Below are 24,055 nucleotides of genomic sequence, written 5' to 3'. Positions count from 1 at the left end.
TTAAATGACTTTATGCGCATAATCAACCATTACATTTAGATTGTTATTATTTTTTATTAACTATTTTAGTTATGGTGATTTACACACATTACTAATGGAGTTTATTCACAAAAAGAAATATATGTACAATATGTTCTTTGGAAACAATGGAAGTTATCTTAAGTCCATATCCTAAGCAAAGTCCAGTCCCAGGCTCTTCAGATGGCACACCTGAATATCAGTACCAAGTCGGTAGTGACACCGCAGAGGTCAACAGTAAGGTCACACCAACTACTCACTTTCCATGGTAACATCAAAAGGCACCACTACAAGAATGTGTGTTTCTGGCTCATATCTGAAATGTTTGAAGATATCTTTGAATGCTTATACAATTTTGTTTCTATTGTTTTACTTGACTATCTTCCTTCATAAGAGATCTAAGGGGATGCTTGCTTTTATTGTTTAAAATTTGCAGTGCTTATTGTAGTAAGCTTTTTATTCTTTTTAAGATGTTTTAATGTTCATTTCTGCAGATTTGGAAAATTGGGTGAAACCTCATCAGAGTTTTCATCTCGAGCAACAGTTATCCGAGCAACAACCGATTCTCCAATGTCTCCACCACCAGCATCTGCAACAGTGGGAATTGTTTCCACAACTCGAGTGCCACCAGTGGGACACAGATCAGCAGCTGTAGGAAGTAGCATATATTCAGGACCTCGCACTTTCCTTGATGTGTGGGTTGAACGAGTTGCATCACGTTCTGACACAAAGTTGGAATTCTCAGGGCGGCTTTCAGGAGATCCACTTCCAGGTGGTGGCAGCATTGCAAGACTGTATCCAAATGTCAAAGATGCAAGTGAATCAAGAACTGGTGGTAATCGTGGTGCTGAGATAGTTGGCGATGGGTAGGCTGTGTTTTATTAAGATTCCTTGTTTTATCACCTGCAAACTATTTAGACAGCATGACAGTGCTTAATGTGCCTGTGCAAGTCTTAATACTGATAATCATTTTTAATGGTTAATGATACTTTCTCACACTTTTTTCCTGCCAAGTGGAACTAACGAGGTTTTACTTGCCATGAGTGGTACTTTGTTCCCTTTTTGAATATTGTGTGTACCAGCGTGCTTAATGTCAATTCCCAAGTGAAATGAGGTCTAATGAAAATGTGTTTTGCAAGTGTGAGAATACTTATCATTTATTTCTCTCTTTTTAAACCTTACTTGTATATAGTACTAATAACACTGGGCAACAAAAAAAGATTTTTTTAAAAAAGTCTAGGGTTTTCCCACTGAATTAGACTAATTTTGATGCACTGAGTCCGAAAATGACCTTGGTTTTGTTCTATCAGGTCAGGATTTTTTGCTACAGAAATTTTTAAAAATCGATTTTTCGTAAAAAAACAAATTTCTTTGTATCATCTGCTGAGAAACCCCGGAAGATTTTTTCCGTTTTCCTCAAGAAATAAAAGTCAACGTATGCAAATTCATTAAGTTTTTATTTACTCCATCAAAGTAAATAAGCATATTTATCATAATATTAGTATAACAATGAGCGTTACGTGACACAAAAGTTCAGAGTTCACGGCATGAATCGGCGTTTCTTCGATTCCCGTTTGTGAGCAGCTGCTGGGTTGTCTCTCTTCAGCATCCAGCGGTAGTCCGCCATCATGACTGCGTCCCACTTCCCCTGGTACCTATCCTCCATTTGGCGCATGTCCTGATGGAACCTTTCTCCCTGCTCGTCGCTCATCGCCCCAAGGTTTTCAGGAAACTTCTCCATGTGTGAGTACAGGAAGTGCATCTTTATACTCATCAAACACCCGAGCTTTTGAAAGGCCTCTATCATGCTGCTGATGAGTCTGGCGTGGTTTGCTGCCTTCGTGTTCCCCAGGAAGTTGTTCACCACCTGCACAAACGATTTCCACGCTGCGCACTCTAACGTGTTCATGGAGTTTTCGAACTCTGTGTCCTTTATGAGCTGCCGTATCTGTGGCCCATCGAAAATGCCGGCCTTCAGCTTCCCAATGGTCAGTGCCGGAAAGGCTCGGCACAGGTAGTGGAAGCACCTCCCATCCTTGTCCAGAGCACGCGTGAACTGTTTCATTAACCCAAGCTTCATGTGTAGCGGTGGGATCAATATCTTCTCCCGGTCAACAAGAGGTTCGTTTATGATGTTTCTCGCACCAGGTACTAACTGCTCTCATGGCGGCCACACTTTCTTTACATAGTGCTGGGCTCTGTCTCGACTGTCCCACATACATATAAAGCATGGGTATTTCGTGAACCCGGACTGCTGACCAAGTAGAAAGTTCACCATCTTGAAGTCGATGCAGATGATCCATTGGTGCTGCTCGTATTGGATTTTGTCGAGCACGTACTTCACTGCTTCATATTTCTCTACGAGAGTTGTGGAGTGAGCAAGAGGAATTGAGGCGAACTCGTTCCTGTTGTGGAGAAGCACACACTTCAAAGAGCGCTTGCAGCTGTCAATAAAGAGTCGCCAATCTCTCGGATCGTATGTAGGAGCCCCGAGTTTAACAAGAAGACCGGCGACATCTCGGCAGTACACTAGGTCTTCCTCCTGGCAGAAGTAGCCCATGTAGTACTCATGCCTTCTACGAAAGAAAGTGATACGCGCGTCCTCGCCAAGTAGATTTTTCTCTTTGAGTCTGGAGGCCAACAGCTTGGATGAAGTCTTCGACAAGCTGAGATCCCGAACAAGATCATTAAGCTCACATTGTGAAAAGAGCTGCCGACCATCTTGTGCTTCATACTCCTCGTCTGCTATATATCCTCCCTCGTCTGCAGTGGTGGCCTCGTCGTCGATGTTAGGAAGCTCTGTGAACGCTGGTACAGGAATTTCTTCGCAGTGAGCAACTGGACGGCGGGCAGATGGAAGGTCGGGGTACTGGAGGCTGTGCCGATTCTTCCGGTTGATGCCAGTAGTATTGATGGCGCAGAAGTAACAATCCGATGCATGGTCAAAGGGCTCCCTCCAAACCATCGGAATCCCAAACTTCAGTGAAGTTTTCGTGCCCTTCGTCCACCGCCAGAGGTATTCCACGCACTTCTTGCAGACCGTGTGTGGTGCCCAGGGCTTATCTTGGTCACCCAGCTTGACTTGAAAGTAAGCCTGGTAGGCCTTCTTCACAAATCCAGTGATGTTCTTCCTGTCCACTGAAAGCGTGTATTCTCCGCAGATGTAGCAGAAAACGTCTGGATTATTCATGCATGAACGTCGCGCAGAAGCCATATCAATCTGAAATAGTAATAGAAATATGCAGTTGACTGTCAGACAATAAAAATTAGAATAAATTTTATACTATAGTAAGAAAAAAAGGTATCTATTGGAATGATTAACTGTTACAATCTTAAAGGCTTCTTTTGTTTTCGTATGTCCTGAATAATCCCCTTAAAACCCCTAATATTAGGATATTGAAGCCTATAAAAAGGCTTACATTTCAGGGAAAAATGGTCGTGTAGGCCTATGGCTGTATCTCAAAAAGTTGACCTGATAGAGCAAAATCAATGTGATATTCGGACTCAGAACACCAAAATTAGTCTAAATCAGCTGAGAAACCCATGACGTTTTTTTGGTTGTTGCCCAGTGTAATTATGAATGTTTTTGTGCTTACTTACTTACTTGAGTGACTTTGTCTTGGAATAAGAACTTATCACTACCCTTGTAACTTCATTGGCTGCCTTAATGTATTTTTATTCATAAGAATTCTATAGTGACAATCTTTGAGTGCAGCATGCTTTGGAATTAATGGCTCGTTATTATATTTTGGCAAGAAGTACATTTTATTTGTAATGAAACAGGAACTTGATTACCTTTTGTTCTCCAGTCATAAAAAATGTAACCGAAATCATCAGAAATGAGGACAAGTATAAAAATAATAGTCTGAAAACTTGAGAAATATGTAACCAGAAAATAATTTTTGAAACGTGTTTGTGTGTGAACATTGTTTTGTTGGGAAAGAATGCTAAACTGTTAATTAGTAAAGTACATCATGTACCTATGCAAGTCTCTATGGACCATAGTGTATAATGGCAGCAAGTTTTGTTTATTAAGTTTGTTGCCATGATATATGGTTGAGACCTGTGTACGGTTAACATTCCAAGCATTTCTTTAACGGGCAGTAAGAACAAAACTGAAACATCTACTTTTTGTTAAATGATATATGATTAAATCTATAAATAAAGATTTTGTTGTTGCCAAATATGATCAATAATAGATAATTTTTTATATTTTTGGGTTTGTTGCTGATGAGGAAAAATAGTTATAGGCAGTCCTTGGAGCTCTAGCTGCACTTGTATTGTATTACATTAATTATGATGTAAAGTTGTGTCGGGTTCAACCTTTAGCTCCGTAGCTACTTACGAGATGAAGTAGATCATTATGCTCACAGTCAAAAACCTTCCTTTGGATGGTAGAAACAATATGAAGTGAGTAAGTGGTGTGTGTGAAAAAACTGTCCTCATTATTATCACTTTTTACTTGCTCAGTTCCCCAGAATATGTTAAGGCATGTTTTTTTCATGTAAGTTTTGAACATAAGTGAGCTGTTTTAAGTGTCACACAACATTTGCATGTAATGGGCAGATAACATGTGGCAAATGTGGTAAGGCAAACGTGAAGTGAAAGAGAAGCTCCAACATTCTCACAACACGGAGCTAAAGTTACAGTTTTCAGAGTGAGAAAATGCTGTAGAAGATAAAAGCCGCCAAATGAGAGCATTACATTTAGGCAAAGAAGTTATAAACATTGATGGAGCCACACACATTTTCAACAGCCTTCAATTTAATCATTGGGCAAAACATACAAATCCCTGTAAGAGTTGCTATTGGGTGAGGAGTGCTTCCCAACAATGAGGGCCAGGCATGTGACTACAAATTTTCAAATGCCAGCCAAGTGCAGAGAACCCCTCAGCCTCTCATGTTGTAAAGATACAATAAACATTAGAGAGAGGTGGAAGAGCTCATTCAGAATGCTCTGAGTCAAAATAAATCATTCCATTAGCTCAACACAAGTATGGGGATCCATCTAAATACTTTCTGGGAATTGCAGTTGGCCACATCCAATGCTGCTGGACTGATGGAGGAAAGTGTATGAACATCATCTAGAGATTTTGTCCAAACAATGGCAGATCATTTTGCCAAAAGTGCTGCCAATGGCTACATGGATCCAGAATTCCTTTACTGCCGTGTGACAGTGATGAGAGGTGGGTTAGGCTACATATCTAACATGTTTGAGTCCAGTAATTGTACTGTAGCAACCCAAATCAAGTACCTCATATTACAGCACCTTGATGACACAAAGGAAATCCATCTACAATGTCTTAAGATTCAGCAGGACAATTTCCCAGCTCGTTGAGAGAGGCAATTGTAGTGTACCTTCCCTCTCAAAAAATTGTCCCAGTTGTAATAGTGTTGGCTTAACAGTATATGGGGTGATTCTTATTAACATTTAAAAAGTGATCTAGATGATGATGAGACAAGTAATGTAATATAAGACAAGTGGGGCCACAAATGTCAGGAAATACCCCAGAAGTGGATGACAAATACCCCAGTGCAGCCTGTTGCATCTGATCATCCCAACCCAAGTCAAGTATTCACTTCGGTGTGGCTTTGGGCATAAATGAAAAACTTTAGCATGTGGGGCTCAGTGTTAGAGTGCTGCAACGCTCAATGTTTGACCAGTCATGGTTCGCCTGTTGACGGGGAGACCGAGCCACTCATGTCCGGCCCCACACGACCCGGCTCGATCATGTACTCATCCCATGTCTGATGTCCGGATTCCTGACACATGGATAACCGAGCTTGACCGGTCACTGCTGACGTCTCAACTCTCACTCTCTCTCTCTCTCTCTCTCTCTCTCTCTCTCTCTCTCTCTCTCTTTCTCTCTCTCTTAATACAAAAGTAACGTTTCCAAGAATGGGTACGTAACACAGCTAAATTCATAAAGCACTTGGAAAGTAAAATGATATTTCAATACAATCGCGGACAGAAGACGAGTCTCATTTCCAAACAGAAGATATATTTTTCCTTTCATTAATAGGAAACATTAAATAAGTGCTGTCCCTGTAACGTAGAAGACAACTATCTTCGTAAAGAAAGCATACAAAGAACATTAAACATTTACAGATGTAACTTGTCATACTTTTCACTTGTTTGCAATAGAAACAAAATTATAATTATTGTTGATCAGCAGTAAATCACTAATGTGTTCCGGATTTAATTGGCTGCGGCGATTTTTCAGTAACATGCCGGCTTTGCTAAAGCATCTTTCACTAGGTGCGCTTGTTGCTGGGATACATAAAATATGTCTTGCAACTGCATCCAGGTCTGGCAGTTCTGTTTCACGTCGGCTCCACCACTTTAAGATGTCATCATCATCTCTGGGGTGCATTAAAGTGTAGAGATCTACTTCATCTGCTGCGGATTATCTATTGTTCCTCCATTCCTTGAAACGATTTCTCTTTCTGGGTGGTGATGGCACAGTACTTGAAGGATCTATGATAATAAACAAAAGAGACAAGTAATACAAAACTGATGTGGAAATCATTGAAACATTCCCTTAAAAACGGAGTGTTTTACGTTAATGAAATATTATACGAATTATAACATTCCCGTTTCTCTATAATACACTATCCACTAACTATGCAAAAATGATTATGTTAATGATTGCATGTTGTACCTGCATAAGTAGCACACATTTGTCACACACTGCTAAGAATTTCCTGCTTTTCATTTACTTCAAGCATATTAAGATCACAGAAAGACGGCCAAAGAAACTCAGAAAATTTATGTCTGGAAGTGATCACAATCTTCTCACAAAAGAAAGTCAAGGTTCGATTTTTAATCCTTTGTACCTCCTGTTAAAAAATACTTATCTATTGGTACACATCAATTATGCTAGTAAATTACAAATCTATTGTGTATCATAATGAAACAGTGCTTTTAACTGCAGTAATTACTCACCTGACAGTCAGTGTCATTGACACTGCAAATTTGTTTGTGAAACCAAAGAAGAACTAACTGGATTGTCAGTTCTTTTTCGCCTTCTAATTCATCTGTGGCCTCTTTATATGATCTCAGAAAGTGCACAATTTTTCCTGCAAGCTCATTATCATATCCTTGCAATCTGTAAGCCGAGTCCTTTTCCGTCAGCAAGGCAACAACTTTGTTATACTGAGAGTGTAAGGATTCCAGCATAGTGTACAACATGTTCCAGCGTGTGCAGACCTCTTGTTTCAACGATGATTTCAAAGATCAGCAGAGGCCACTTTTATTAATGTACCTTACAATGCATTTTGCAGTATTTATTGTTGATGCGATGTTCGGGGCATGATTTAACAAGAAGTTATCTTCATCTAAAGTATGGCTAAGTGCTGTGTTTATACAATGAGCAGCACAAGGAATCCTTTAGTGATTTTCCAAAGCCTTTATTACATTGGCACCCTGGTCGGAGACAAAAACAAAACTGTGCAACATGTACGGCGAAATGTCCCAATCAGCCATCCTCTCTTCAATTTCTTTCATAACATTTACTCCCATCTTCTTGACGTCCGGGAATTTTGTTGAAAATAAAACATTGTTCACAAGAGACCAATCTGAGTTAATGTAATGTGTTGTAAGTGTCAAATAGTGCATCTGATTATGCGAATCAGTCCACACATCAACTGTCGCAGCACATGTTTTATTAATAACTTCCACAATACCAGAAGGCATTATGGTGTTTCGTATTGCATCAACTTGTTCTTTGGCATATCTGCTTATAGAACAGGGATGTGGCATGACATCTGCCACATTAACTTCTCCATAATGCGCACCTAGAAGTATTTATTCTTGGCTTAGTTCTTTGAAATCTTCACTGAAAACAGCATTAGAAGGTCTTATATCTTCAGCACACATTGCAATACATATTGTTGTAATACTATTTTTTATTACTGCTGGTATCCCTGAAGTAGCTGTATCTTTATGAGGTTTCTTGCAATTGTGTTTCTTTAAATGAGTGGTTCCCGACTGGAAACACAATAATGTGGAGTTGTTTGTGCACGATACGTACCCAGTAGATGCACTGTTTTCATCTACAGCCAACAGAAATGTACGCCATACTTGGCTTTTTAGAGTTTCCGGTGTCTTCAATGTGTAAACATTGGTTTCAATCTTACGTCTTACTGCACTGGTGTCCTTGCGCTGCATGATTACAGAGAGATACACACCACAAATGAGAAGCCTGTAGTGGCTGCAGTCTCACATGGATAATGACACGTGTAATGTGTTTGAAGTTATGTGCTACATATTCGGTCACGGCTTCTATGCTCGGTCACTAGAACTAGTGCTGGCAGACTATCCAGTTAGGGTGTGCTCGCCCCATCTCGTATTTTGTGCTCGCTTACTCGGTCACGCAGGACTCTACTCAGTATCTTGCATGTGGCAGGCAGTATTTTTTTGTGTTGCATTAGACAATTATGTGTTTTCATTGAGTTAGGATTTACTATTTTATTTATGGGTCTCCTGGTCTTCACTGGATTATTACATAGTACAGTACAATGAAAACCTAGCATGTTGCATCACAAGTGATTACTTGGGTTGCGGTCTACACTGGTTTATTGCATAGTACACTACAATGAAAACCTAACATGTCACATCACAAGTGAATGAGTATAAGCTTTGGAACTGTGTTGTTATCATAAATGAGCTACACTAAAGAGCCAAAGAAACTTGTGCACCTGCCTAATATCATGTAGCGACTTTGCAAGCACATAGAAGTGTCGCAACATGATGTGGCATGGACTCGACTAATGTCTGAAGTTGTGCTGGAGGGAATTGACAGCATGAATCCTGCAGGGCTGTCCATAAATCTGTGAGAGAACAAGGGGTTAGAGATCTCTTATGAACAGCACGTTGCAAGGCATCCCATATATGCTCAGTAAGGTTCATGCTGGGGAGTTTGGTGGCCAGCAGAAGTGTTGAAACTCAGAAGAGTGTTCCTGGAGCTACTCTGTAGCAATTATGGATGTGTGGGGCATTGGATTGTCCTGCTGAAGTACCCAAGTCAGTCGGAATGCACAGTGAATGTGAATGGATGCAGGTGATCAGACAGGACGCTTACGTAGTGTCACCTGTCAAGAATCGTATCTAGACATATCAGGAGTCACATATCACTCCAACTGCACACACCCCACACCATTATAGAGCCTCCACCAGCTTGAACAGTCCTCTGCTGACATGCAGGATTCATGGATTCTTGAGGTTGTTTCCATACCCATACTCTGCTCGATCAGTTTAAAACAAGGCTCGTCCGACCAGGCAACATGTTTCCAGTCATCAATTGTCGGTGTTGATGGGCCCAGGTGAAGCGTAAAGCTTTGTGTTGTGCAGTCATCAAGGATACACAAGTGGGCCTTCGGCTCTGAAAGCCCATATTGTTGATGTTTCATTGAACGGTTCGCACGCTGATAGTTGTTGATGGCCCAGCATTGAGATCTGCAGCGATTTGTCGAAGGGTTGCGCTTCTGTCATGTTGAACGATTCTCTTCAGTCATCATTGGGCTCGTTCTTGCAGGATCTTTTTCTGGCCGCAGCAATGTTGGAGATTTGATGTTTCACTGGATTCCTGATATTCATGGTACACTCATGAAATGGTCATATGGGAATATCCCCACTTCATCTTTACTGTGGAGATGCTGTGTCCCGTCGCTGTGTGCCGACTGTAACACCACATACAAACTCACTTAAATCTTGATAACCTGCCATTGTAGCTGCAGTAACTGATCTAACAGCTGCACCTGTTGTCGTGTATAGGCATTGCCGACCATAGTGCCGTATTCTGCATGTTTACATATCTCTGTATTTGAATACACATGCCTATAACAGTCTCTTTTGTGGTTCAATGTAATACAGACTAAATAAAGTCTGTAAACATAAACACAAAAAGAAGGGACAGAAAGAAATAAATGCAAAATAAGAACAACTTTTGTGTGGTTACAGCAAGGATGATAATTTTGTAACTTCTAAGTATACAATAGATTACATTTACAAAATGAGTTAAAGAAAAAAAAGAAAAACAGTAGCTTAGCTGAGTGATGTGCAGCCTGTAAGGGGGTAGGATCAGCAAGCCTAACTGCTGTACGAGGTATGTCATCTGATGACATCACATGTTGAACATTTGTCATCCACTTTTGTGGTATTTCCTGATATTCGGGGCCCATGTGTCTTATAGTAAATTATTTGTCTCAGCATCATCCACGTCATTTCAGTATTTTTTAAATGTTGATAAGAATCACTCTGCATTTGGGGAAGATGTTGTTGTGAATGATAAACTGTTAACCAACCAGCATGGAACCTAGAGATCAGGATGCTTGTTAGCCAATCTCAGTGTAAGTTCAGGGCAACCTGACCCTGTTAGACCCAGCTATACTACAGGATTTCTTAAGAAGAAATATAACAGGGATTTTGTTTTAATTTGTCAAAGGCATAAGAGTATTATCAAATGGAACAGTAATCTATGACTGCTCCAGCAATGGGGCTTCTGACATTGTCTGACTATATCAATATGGCTCATTTTAATGTGTCAAGTTGGTGAAGTTCTATTTGATTGGCATGAAAATGACACCATTCAAAGAAGTATGTAAAGTGTAACACTTTTCACTGTAGCCATAATCAGTATAATATTGTTTATAGCTATCTCTGTCTAGTGCTCATAATTTATGGACAGTTTTGCAGTTCTTTGTGCCACTTCCGACCCAACAACAGGAACTTGCCAGTTGGATCTCGCAATTAGAAAACTACACAAGTGAGATGCAGAGACTTGTTTATATATTTTTTAACACAAGCATTTCCAATAATTTGATCATTCTTGTTGTAATTGTAGTTGGAATGCAAATGAGGGAAATCATTTTAATTTTTAAAGATTATTAGAGGTTGAAACAGACAGCAATAATTTTTTCAAATACAGTCCATGTTAGTTACTCCATGCCAAACCCCCCTCCATACTGTAGATGACCTACTGGATACAAATAAGGAATCAGTTACATAAAATAAGGGAAATGCAACCACTCACCTATAGCAGACTGATGTGTGGTAAATAGACACACTTAACAAGAAATAGTGTTCACTAGCTTTTGAGCTCTCTGGCTCTTCTTGTCTTTGGAAGTGCCACATACACAACCACACAGTCATGCAAACACATGATATTGTGGCTGCAATGACAACAATTATTATTTATTGAGAATAGTTGCCTGGGCTAATGGGTTTGGGGAGGCTGTGGGGAAGGACCACAAGGCAAGGAGGGGGTAATGGGATGATGGGATAGTGCTATGCGAGAAAGGGAAAGACAGATGACTCAGCATCTGCACAACAAGATAAAAGGAGTTCTGATGGGGGTAGATCATATAAGAGTTATAGGGAGAGGAGGAATGGAGGGGGTTAAAAGGGAGAAAGTTGGAGACCTAGAGGGGTTTGGGCAGGGAGAGGAGTGAAAGGAGGGAGGGGGCAAGAGAGAGAGAGAGAGAGAGAGAGAGAGAGAGAGAGAGAGAGAGAAGAGGAAATGTCAACTTCAGGGGGAGTGGAGATGGGGGTAGGGAGGGGGAGGCAGAATGGTGCTAGAAGGCAGTACACAATCCAGCAAGAAAGGTGGACTGTGGACAATGTCAGAGAAGAAAAGGGAAGAGTGAAGGAGAGGCAGTGGGAAACAGCTTATTGGAATTTTAGGACGGGGGATTGCAAGAATGCAGGATGTACTGGAGAGAGAATTTCCAGTTGGGTAATTGAGGAAAACTTGTGCTGTAAGGGAGTATGGAAATGGCACAGACAGTGAAGCAGCTGTTAAAGTCATTTGTATTGTGGAGCAGATCATGTTTGGCTATTGGATGGTCAAGTTTCTGGGTGGCCACAGTTTGACAGTGGCCCTTCATGCGAGCAGACAGCTGAGTTACCTGTCTTGCCCATGCAGAATGCTGCATAATAATTGCAGCATTGCTGATATATCACATGTCTGCCTTCGCATATGGCCCTGCCTTTTATAGGGTAGGAAATGTCTGTGACTGGACTACAGTAGGAGGTGATGGATTGGTTTAAGGGACAGGTCTTCCATCTGGTTTATCCACAGGGGAATGGCCCATGGGGTGCAGGATTAGGAGCAGAATTGGTATAGGGATGGACAATGATATTCTGGGGATTTTACTTAGGATATTCCTAATCTCAGGGCACATGTGACGTAGTTGAAACCAAGGTGAAGGGTGTGGTGGAGCTTTTCAAGGCCAGGTTGATGCTATATGATAAGAGGAGTGCTGATTGGTGGCTGGTTGACAGGTTTACTTATGTTGGAGAAGGAGATGGTACAGGAGATCTGTTTATGGATGAGCTTGATATGATATTGTTTGTCAAAAAAGGCCCTGGAGAGATTATCAGTAAATTTAAAAAACTCCTACCCCCTCCCAACTGCCCATGTAGCATTTACGGGTGGTGAGGCTTTAGGGAAGAGACTTTGACAAGGAACAGGTGACAACTGTCAGTGCTGATGTACTGTTGGTAGTTGGTGTGCTTGATATGAATAGACATGTGAATGTAGTAACTAGGTGCTACTATTAATTCAGCCCAAACATTCATGGTAACAAAAAAGTTTTCCTGTCATGATTCCTTGAAGGTAGCCATTGAATGCCAGATAACGAGGTACTTGTACGACAGGGCACCCCATAACAGAAATATTAAGAAATAATATTTATTAAGAGTATGTTACAAGATGGTGCAACTGGTACAATTTGATGTGTGGCACTTGATGTTCTGAACCTAAGACCATGATATCGAAATAACTTATCTGTGGATCTGCAGTCTATGATATTTTCATTATAAGTTGAAGTAATATGTAAACACACTGTTAGTGGTTCAAGATCTTTGTAAATAGTGACAGCTAATTTAGAAGATAGTGTTCAGAGTACTGTACTGAACTGAGTTTTCTGATTACTGGTGCGGAACTGTATGTGTGTGTCCATATCGTGTCATGTTTTGGCACCTGTCTGTCAGTTGAGTCGCAAGTAATGTAGACCACAGTCCCTATGACAGTTGTCCACACTATCAGTGGAAGAATACAATGTGTTGGGGAAGTTTGCGCAGAGGTTTGAGTTTGTGAGTTCTGTCCAAAGGTTGTTGCACAGACTTGAGAGGCACTGGACAAGTGGTTGTGCCTGTGTGGCAGTGGCCTCTTGTGGTATTTCTTGCGTACCTTTTGCTTGGTACGCAACAAGATGTATTTATGCACTCATCTGAGAGATGGAGATCGACATCTAGGAAGGTGGAGTGGATTTGGGATTAGGTGTTAAGGTTATAAAGCAAAGAGCAAAGCTTGCTGTTAAGGTTATAAAGCAAAGGGCAAAGCTTGTCCATGCCACGAGTCCAGGTATTCTTTATCTCATGAATGTGAACCAAACAATTCAGGCGTCAGGTTTTGGGATGGGCCTAAGGCCTTGGGGAGCTGCTGGAGGTCATATTATATTTCTGGACTAGGATCATGGTTGTGAGGTTTGTACGCAGAGATGTTGAAATACGGCAGAGCCCCTCAACTACATAGTCACTACAATTGATGAGAACAGTGGTGAAGTCTTTGTCTGCACTGACAATTACTTTCAGGAGGCAAATGTCAGTACTGACCAAAGGCACATTAAAACCAGAAAAAAATCTATTCCTAGGTTTTGGAATTGTTAGTTCCTTCATGAGGGGCAAAGGGGAATATATTTTGGAAAGCTGGGAAGGAGGAATGGGTCTCACATACTGCAGGATGAGAGCCACCCATGTAATGTGAGGATGAGGGGGGACAATAGATGGATGGGAAGACATCAGAGAGAGCAGGAGGTTAAAGATTCATTAGCACAGTGCTCTGTTTGATCACCTCTTCTCTCCTATGCTTTCCCCTGCATCATTGTCACCCCTTGTCCTCACATCACCTTCTAAAATCTTTCACTCTTTCTTTTCTAGTGAAGAAACTAACAATTCCAGAAGCTAGAAATATATGAAGACTATACAAAAAGTAAGTTCTTATTGGTTACAAAATGGAGACCACTGTGAAAATCCGATGAAACTTTGGAGATATGTGTTGGGTGGTGTATCTTGTATACCTGTTGATCACGTCACATTGCTCTTTCCAGTTCTGAGTGCACGGTGAGTATGTAAAGATGCCCAGGAAATATCGTTGCTCGCTAAGTATGAGGGCCTGGTGAAAGATTTCACCTGATGTTATACCGCCCACATAACACAACTGTCATGTGGTTTCTTCTTCAAGACAATTCTCAGCCACACTGCAGGGGCAATGAAGATGCTTGTGCAGTGTTTTTGATGGGAAGTGTGTGATCACCCACAATAAAACCCGTGACTGGCTGTCCCTGAGTTTCATCTCTGCTCACATGAACCACTGGCTTTGAAGACAACATTTTCGCACAATTGATGAGCTGTAGACCAGCACATAGTATTGGGCACAGGTGGCTGCCTTCTATGACAAGAGTATGGGAAAGTTTGCACAACGCTACGACAAATGTCTAAGTCAGAGTGGTAACTATGTAGAGAAGTAGCTGGAAGGTGTAGCTAACTGCTGCAAATAAAATATTTTTTGTTTTCTCAGTGGTTTCGATTTCATGACCAGTTGGAACATTATTTCCAAATAGCCCTCATGTTTTTCTACTCACAGTGTGGCCATGGTAGCATTGGTATTCACGTACTGAATTTATTAGCCAATCTCTCAATCTCCTTGTAGTTTTTCAGAATCCTCAAGTATATTCTCCTTTAGTTGAAACAGAAATTCTTACATGAAGGCTACAAACAAACAGAGGCTGACGTAGTGCATTAGCAAGATCTTCATTGTGATGTTGAGCACAAAATAAATTTTAAAAAAATTCATAGATACACATTTCTCATATGTTGACATTGCTGTGAAGATCCTTGCATAATAACAGAAAAGCTGGATAGTGAAACTGTGACTTCAACATGTAAACTGGCATTGTAAAAATGAAACTTCCTGGCAGATTAAAACTGTGTGCCCGACCGAGACTCGAACTTGGGACCTTTGCCTTTCGCGGGTAAGTGCTCTACCATCTGAGCTACCGAAGCACGACTCACGCCCGGTACTCACAGCTTTACTTCTGCCAGTATCTCGTCTCCTACCTTCCAAACTTTACAGAAGCTCTCCTGCGAACCTTGCAGAACTAGCACTCCTGAAAGAAATGATTTTGCGGAGACATGGCTTAGCCACAGCCTGGAGGATGTTTCCAGAATGAGATTTTCACTCTGCAGCGGAGTGTGCGCTGATATGAAACTTCCTGGCAGTGTGAGTCGTGCTTCGGTAGCTCAGATGGTAGAGTACTTGCCCGCGAAAGGCAAAGGTCCCGAGTTCGAGTCTCGGTCGGGCACACAGTTTTAATCTGCCAGGAAGTTTCATAACAGCGCACACTCCGCTGCAGAGTGAAAATCTCATTCTGGATTGTAAAAATGCTATAAAAGGCAGTAAACAGATTTGATTGTTAAGTTTTTCAATTGGTTTGTCATTTATGAAATAGATGCATTGTATACAATGTGGAATTACTAGATTTGTAGGATCTTAACCTACATTAAAAAAAAAAAAGGCGGATCATCTTTTTTTCATGTATTTAGTTAAAAGTTCAACAAGAACACACTGTCTACTATTTTTAACACATTTTGTGAAGCAAATAATTAATTTCTTCAAGTGAAAATAAAAAAGTAACCCAAGAGAAGATTTGGCTTCTTTCCGCCTTTAAATGCCATCCAAGTATTACACTTTCAACAGAGGCATGAAAATATGCTAGTAATGTCCAAGATTACCCAAAGGAGCATAATTCAGCTGAATACTGAATTGATATGAATTATTCTTGTGTTAGAGAGTGTTTCAGAGAAATCAGTTTTTTCTGTAACTAACAGTTTTACTATAAGGCACACACAGAGTTCCCTACAGTGATCAGACCGATAAATGTTTGGATACTTTCTATAACAATTTCCAGTGTTTATAGTCCTGTGTATTTTCCTTCATGACAGAGACAAGGGATGACCCTATGATACACAGAGACGTATAATCTCAATACATATAATTTATTTTACAGCATGGTACTCAAACGTCTGAAAATTGCAAGTTGCTTGGTCCGAAGTAACTTTTTTGGGCACAGACACTTCACTCTGTGCTTTCATTGCTGTTCCTACAGGATCACTACCTTGAGTGCAGCACACTGAAGAAGGGAGTGGGGTTTGTTGACAACCGATGTGCAGCTGCAAGTGCTGTGTGAGTTCACATGATGGGCCACGCCGTTGCTGCCACTTTCATGAGACATGACCAGATCATTTCTTGTGGCTTGGAGTGCTGCAGATGCTTTCAGTAGGAGAGTGCTGATTGATCTCGTTAGTAGTTGTTGATTGGAGACAACTTATAGGAGGTGAGCTGCAGTGGAAGGTTTAATGGTCAGCTGTAGTGCAATGTGGTGGGGACTAATGGAGCTTTCTCGTCTGCCAGAGACTGTGACATGCTGGCTGTGTGCAAAAGCTGCAACATTGTTGTGGTTGCGTCTGTATTGCTGGTTGTGGCAGAGGTTAATAGGAAGACTGTGAGAGACTTAATGACACTACCGTGAAGTTCACTGTGATTGTCAAGTGAAAAGTACTAAATTTTATAGCAACAGGTGTGATCAAAGAATCAGGCACTATGTGCGTGGCTTCTCTGGACAGGTGATCATCAGTCATTTTTACTGCTACTTCTTTGGGCTGAAAATCTCTAACATCTATTGTGATATCTACTAGTTGTGCCGGAAGAGAGCTAGTGGCAGGTGCATTGCTAGAGGCATTATCTTGTTGGAGGTGACTCGTTGTCTCTGTTGATAGGCACTGCTGTTATCTTGCCATTTAAGTCTATATCAGATGTGTGGCTACATTGTTGCAGCACCCAAAATGACCTGATATAAGGCGGCTGCAGCACTGGCCATATAGTATCTTCACAAATAATTACACAGTCATAGTCAGTGAGTACTTTATGAATGAATGGCATCTGTGCCATAAGTGCTAAACAAAGGAGGTACACTTCAGTTCTGTATACGTCTTTTGACCCTCTGTACCATATCTGGTAAGTCAGATGAGCCGGAGTTGGGTGTAGGCGCATAAACTCAACTGGCAATGTCTGTTTCTCCCCACATAGAATCTCTGCCAGTGACGCTTTAAAATCATCCCTGTTTCCCATGTGGACAGAAAGGATCGCCCATGGGGGGGGGGGGGGGGGGCCTCCATCCATTTACCCCCAAGGCATTTGAGTGCAGTTTTCATTGTTGCATGCCATCGATACACCAGACATTGCTTTGGAGGTGATAAGCCGTGGAATGATGGAGAGTGATTCCACACAAGCCGCATAATGCATTAAAAGTGAAGACCTGAATTGGCGGCCCTGATCCATGGTAATGGTGTCAGAGCAGCCAAACTGGGTGAGCCAGTTTGTCACAGAAATGTGGGCTGTAGATTCTGCTGTAATATAGGCAATCAGGACAGCCTGCAATGAGATGGTTATTCAGTCGATCGTCAACAGTATAAACATATATCAGGGTTGCCACAAGTTCTGAAAATCTGGGAATTTCAAAAGTGTTAGGAAAATTTGAAGAAAATGCTGGAAATGGTTTGTTTACTGAGATGTGCATCATCGCTGGCTGGGCACGCTGAGAACATGCACCACTTCCCTATTCCTTCATTCTTACTGCTTCTCCCCTTCCTACCACTCCCCTCAGTTTGCAGTCAGTGCTGTTACCACCTCTTGCCGCTAGCCTAGCAGCTGCCGATGAGGGGCAGGGAGGCATGAGGAGTGGTTTGTTTGGATCTGATTCTCAGAGATTGTGGCCAGAGATGGTGCTCATGTGTGCATAAGTTGTGTCTGAGTGATTGTGCGAATGTGCATGTGCTCTTGTCTTCTGACAATGGCTATGGCCAAAAATTTACTTGTGTGAGCGTGATTGTCTTTTCTACGTGCCTATTTGCAGCTCAGTGATCATCTTTATGGTGAGTTGCTATCTATCCTCATTATTATTGATTCTCAGAGTACTTGAGCAAGTTTCTGTTGCATGGATTGATCACCGTGGTCTCATTTCATCAACATGGTATCTGTGACACATGAGTAGCTGGCCACATGAGGGGATTTCCACGATGGGCCAAAACCACAGGTCATTTCTTTGAGTGTGTCTAATGGATTTGGCCTGCCAGTGTGAAGTCCATTGTTTCCCACTAATATGCAGGCACTGCCCATTGGATCTAGTCTTACCGATCTGTCTGTTTATGTGTGGCATAATGCAGCAGATTTTCGTGGTTCATCCATGGACCCAGCACAGAGCTGCTCCTCAGCAGGTTAGAGGCCACAGGTGATGGATTTCAGTAATTACGACTGTCTGAGTGCAAGTACATTGTACAGTGTGACATTTATTTATTGTGGTACATTTCGGCACTTCAAAAGTAGTTTATATATTATAAAATATGGATGATATGAAGAAGAAAACTGTGGCAGTCCCTGTCGGTTTGTATGCTATCTACTCGTATATTTCTCGTAAGAAAAATCACACAATACCTGTAAAATGATAGACATAACACAGTGAGTAATAACTGACATTAACGAACATAGTAGAACCAATGTTTTGTTGATGGTCGCCTGTAGTGTTTGTTTACACAACTCTTCCCTGCATTATACATTTCTTTCAAGAGGCTTACTTTTTACTGAGGTTATTTTTGAAATCAGTGAAGGTATTTTAAACCTATCTTGTGACTCCATGAAAATGCATATTTTTGTCACCAGACGTGTTTTGTTTTATTCAAACAAAATAACAGCAGTGGTCTTAAAGAAACACATATACCATTTGACTTGCTTTCTCCACCTAAAAGCAGTTCATTACGAAAGATGATAATATTAGTACTTACGAATTTTGCTCACATGGGGGAGTAATACAAAAGTCCTTACATTTCTTTTTATTAATTTATGTCTTTACTTGCCCTTGAAATATTGTAATTTGTCTGGGAAAAATGCTAAAACTTTTCTGGAAATCCAAGAAATATCAGAGAATTTCACTTGGGGAAACTTGTAGTGACCCTGATATATCATTCTGATTCTGATAAGGGTTCCACTAGGTTGAGCTGTACATATAGGAAGTGCCCATATGGAGTTTTGAACTTGCTGAGGTGAGTCTGTGTATGCCAGCCCACTTTGCTGCATTGACTGTCTAGGCATGCACTTGTCCATTTCCAACAATCGTGTTTAACACCTGGCCAAACAAAATATTCAGTAATGATCCCCTGGCTGGCTGAGATTATGTAGTGTGTCAAAAATTGTATGTCACTTCAATGAAGGTGTAATAGGCTTAAATATATTGCTGCAAAATGTTACGGAGGACAGTTGCATCCATTCCCAGGATTGATCTACATTCAATCTCGAGGTTATTTTCTGCATCCTTGAACAATGTACTAATAATCTGATCGCAATCCTGTTCTTCCACAACAATGTTGAAGTTGAGGGTAAGGGAGGAGGTGCTGTTGCATGTTAAGCAATCCATGACAATGTTATCTGCCCTGCAGAGGTGGCAGACATTGTAATCACATCAAGGTGCCAAAATTGTTTTGGGTTGACCATAAATGATGGACATCAATCATAGGTTTATGATCTGTATATACAGGGTGTCCTGTGCCTCACACCAAAGATTCAAGTAAAAATGAACTAACTAAAAAACATGTAGTTACCTATTTATAAGAGATGCTGAAACTAGTGGTTATGGGCAACCAGGCATTGCTGCCTTCGTATGATGGTGTTACCAGCTACACACTGTAATTCTGTGGGAATGATGATGTTAATTTCTCTAGTAATGTTCCGTTTAAGATTGTCTATTGTGTGAAAATTTCCAGCATACACTTTGCTTTTTTGTGTACCCCAGAAAGAGAAATCACATCATGTTAAGTCTGAGGACCTTGGGAGCCAGAGGCCTCTACTGACAAGTCTATCTTCATGGAACATGTTGGTTATGTGGACCATACTTTAGTTGAATGTGTGAGCGGATGGAGCAACCGCTCACACATTCCACAGTTTTTGAATACTGTGTACAGCTTTTCCACATCTGTTAACTGTGCTTAGAAAGAGTCAACTATCTCTAGATATTTGGCTCTGTTTAAGGTGTAATTGAAAAATATGGGCCAATAGTGTGCTTGTCAGACAGTGCACACAAAACACCTATCTTCTCTGAGTGGAGAGGTTCTTCATGCAAAATATGTGGTTTGTCCTACGACCAGTATCTGCAATTCTGGGAATTTACATAACCTGATAAATGAAACCGGGACTCATCTGACATGAAGTAAAGCAAGGGGTCCAAATAGCCATTAGAAATTAACATTAACTGCCAGTTACAATAATGAACACTCTATTTTCCTGATCCTCAAATTTCAGCTCCTGCACTACACTCATATGATAGTCTTTTAATTTCATATCTTTTGGTACACAATGACTCAATGTACGACATACACCGACTTGCTGCGACAACCTCCTTGCCAGCTCGCAGGGACTTCTTGAAATGTCCATGTGAATTCTGTCTATAGTTTTAGCGGTCCTCACTATCGGTCACCTATTCCTTTGCGCAATCTGAACAGATCCTATTGCCCTCCATTTCTTGTACAGAACTCAAATAGTGCTGGTTGTGTGGAGTTTCCTACCAGGATACTTTGCTTGAAACATTTCTTCACATTCCTTGATGGCGACTGTCTTTATGTAACACTCCACACTAACAGTTCACTTTTCTAATACAAACCACCCCATTTCTGTAACATCTCAACAATACAAACTTCTCTCAAAATCTGACATGAAAACTCACAGCTGCACTCCACTTTCTGATAAAATGCAGTGTAGCCAACTTTGGAGACAATGTTGCCACATCACAAGTAGTTCGACTAGAGGTGATTAACCGGTACATGAAGCGTACCAGCTTTATGTGGGACACCCTGTATAATCATGTGTTAACCATCAATATCCTCACGAAAATAGTGTAAGGCCTCATAAACGAAGAGTACTTTGGAGTCAAAAGCCAACCATTTTGTCTGTGATCCTGTAAGCTTTGTGGAGATTGTGTACTGCCTGCTACTTCCAGCTGGAGGAGGTAACTGTAAGCGGTGCATCTGGTACCAGGCATGACAGAGCAACCAATCTTCCAGGCACTCCTTCATGCAGGGAGATGCTGCTTGCATTTCCAGTGTCCATAATAGTTTAAGTTTGTGTTGCTCGTGAGGACCCACATGGGCATTTGTCAGTGTTGCTTGAACTTAAAGAGCATGTGGGAGATGATGTCTGTAAAACTTAACGATTCCCAAGAACCATTTAAAGTTTTGTTGTGTGTGATGAGGCTGGAGCTGTCGAGCTACATGTTTGCAGTCTGATTTGGTCTTAATCTCCTCTTGTGATGGTTACATGTTCAAGAAACATGACCTTATTTCTATGTAATTGTTTCTGTTTATGTTCATTCCCGCATCATGAGGAGCAGTGAGAACACATTTGATGTGAACTTCATGGCTCTGATGACTGTGGGAAAAAATTAGAATGTCATCTAAATTTGCATAGCAACAGTTCGGTTTAAACAATACCCCATCAATGAATCATTCACAGGTCTATGCCACCTTTTTTGAGGCCATACAGCTTCACCAGAAACTCGAATGAGCCAAATGGCATCATGATGGTGATTTTAGCAATCTCTGCAAGTGCAAGGGTAAAGTCACCTATGTTTGATACAGGGTAATTGTCATACACTGTTCACGGGTTAAGAGTTCTGTAGTCTCCACATATTTGAATAGAGCCGCCTTTCTTAGCTACTTATTTAATGGGAGAAGTTTATGTGCTGTTTGATTGCCGTACGATACCCACTTGCCACTCACTGCAGTTGAAGCTGAAGAGGACCAGGGCGAGGTAGCATGCTTTGTGCCGAACAGGGGGGCTCGTTGTCAGATCTATGTAGTGCATTATACAATTTTTAGCTTGCACTAATAAAGTCGAACCTGCGGTGCTTCACTGATAGGGTCAGAGTTTTTGGGAAGTTGCAAGAGGTGACGTGATGTGCTTTATTGGCCTGAGAGAGTTGTCCCTGTAATGGTTCAGATAGTGTGGTGGGAGTGCATGGATGTCCATGTGGCATGTCATTTACAGCCACTGTGGCGTTTTTGTTGTCATTGTAACAAGTCGAATTGTGCAGCCTCCTCAGTGTGTAGCACAGGGATGTGGCTAGCCAATGGAGGCATGGCTGCGTCATTTGCAGCCGCCACTGCATGTGTTTGTTGTTGTCGTTATAGGGTGGGCTGTGTGGCTTCCTCGCATGTTCTGGAGGGGCATGGTTGGCCATCGGAGGCATGGCTACATTGTTTGTGGCTGCTGTGCCGTGTGCTTGTTGTCACTGGAGGAGGTCAGGTTGCATACCACCATCAGTGTATTTCGGAGGGTCATAGTTTCCTGTCCGAGACATGGCTGTGTCGTTCACAGTTGCTGTAATGTGTGTTAAGTGTCGTAGCTGCACACACATATGTGCAATGGTGAGTGCTTGCTCATGAATTCGCTGGTATAATCTGTTGTCATAACTTAGGGACCCTGAGTCATCCCAGGTCGCAAAAGGACATTCCTGTGTGGCAGAGACGGCATGTGCTGTTCTGATACATTCGAGCAGCTGTGTGGTTAAGTCATCAGCTTTCACACTAGTTGTGTCACGGCCTGTGGCAGATTATAAATAAAAATCCTGTGATAAAATGTCGCATTGCATGATGGAACGGAGTGCCAGGTTGATGTCAAGGCAGAAATGATCTCCAGGACAGGTTCTACCACATCAGTAATGTTGAACATCCAGGTAAACATAACTCATCCATGAATTGTACGGTATGTTCTGCTTTGCCATGTATATCGACATGATGTGCCACATGGAGTTGTAAACCTGGAGCCAGTACACCTATATTGACTATGTTTGTGTGCAACGTGTGCTGTCAACAGTTGAGAGCAGCAGTGCCAAAATGGGCGTGGTACCAACAGCAGGGAACTGAAAAGTGGCAGAGTCAGTTGTCCTGTATTGTCAGTTGATGGTGTTGTGCTGTGCATGTATTGAGCACCAGTGCTCAGGTGGGGGATTGTGAAATGGGCTGTACTCATTGTCGGACAGCATCAGCTTTGTTCGGGGTGCTGGCCAGTTGGACAGAAGGGAGGGGTAGGCTCACTCTCACTGATGCACTGTCTTGTTGCATGACTGTAAATAGTCTGTTTGCCAGGGCCAGTTTCCTGTCCAACAAATCACTTTTGTGGGCAATTATTGTCAGATGCTGTTGCTGAAGGCGCTGCACAATCCATAATGTCCAGAGGGAGGGGTTTGACAACAGGATGGGATCCAATAATGATTGTAGGTGATGCCACAGTTGAGAACATGTGCTGCCCGGTAAATGTTCCTTGTATATCACTTGTGGCCCCTGTTGCTCCAGTGAGTGAGAAATGCTTTGCAAGGGTGCTGGTTTCACTATGCTGTATTTGTTACCGGCAGGGGGTGAGCATTAGGTTAGTGATTAACTCTTTGAATTCAGGTGGATGGTATATTTAGCATGACAAATTTTGATTTATTGTCCACAATTCGTAACACTGTAATAATGCACTCTATCACTGCAAACAATAAAGTCACATGGTTGGACCTGAATGGAGGGGTTTTAGGTTGTGTTGCTGTTTATTGCTGCATGGTGTAGTCCACCAGTTGCTGCTCTGTGAGGGCCAGGTAATAAGGCACTACCGTGGCATCTGCTGCTAGATAAGGAGTAGTTGTCCAGCCAGACATTGTGGTGGTATTGCCCCTGTATTGTTGTTGTGGGAAGGTCCTGACAAAAGCTTGTAAGTACGGTGCAGTAGACACTGCAGGCATGTATATCACAGTAGGTACTGGATGTGGAGTGGGACTGTATTTGTTATTGCAAACACTAAATTTGTAGTTTTCCTGCTCGTGGTATCAGTGTTGCACAATGGTTGTGAGTATGGAGCAGTTGTACTGAAAGTCTGTGTATGTGATGAGGTGCA

General features: G+C 41.6%; 1 protein-coding gene across 3 annotated transcripts in view; it reads left to right on the top strand.

Annotated features, from left to right (window-relative positions):
• Positions 1-24,055, top strand: part of LOC124596254 (integrator complex subunit 13) — a 256,833-nt gene that overhangs the window by 129,565 nt on the left and 103,213 nt on the right. For all 3 annotated transcript variants that reach the window (XM_047135328.1, XM_047135326.1, XM_047135327.1), the window contains exon 12: positions 513-884. In XM_047135328.1, the coding sequence (XP_046991284.1) occupies positions 513-884 (372 nt within the window). The remainder of the gene's footprint in view (positions 1-512; positions 885-24,055) is intronic.

This window comes from Schistocerca americana, chromosome 2 (assembly GCF_021461395.2).
Source record: "Schistocerca americana isolate TAMUIC-IGC-003095 chromosome 2, iqSchAmer2.1, whole genome shotgun sequence".
Classification (NCBI taxonomy): Eukaryota; Metazoa; Arthropoda; class Insecta; order Orthoptera; family Acrididae; genus Schistocerca; species Schistocerca americana.
This window is presented reverse-complemented; position numbering and strand designations above follow the sequence as displayed.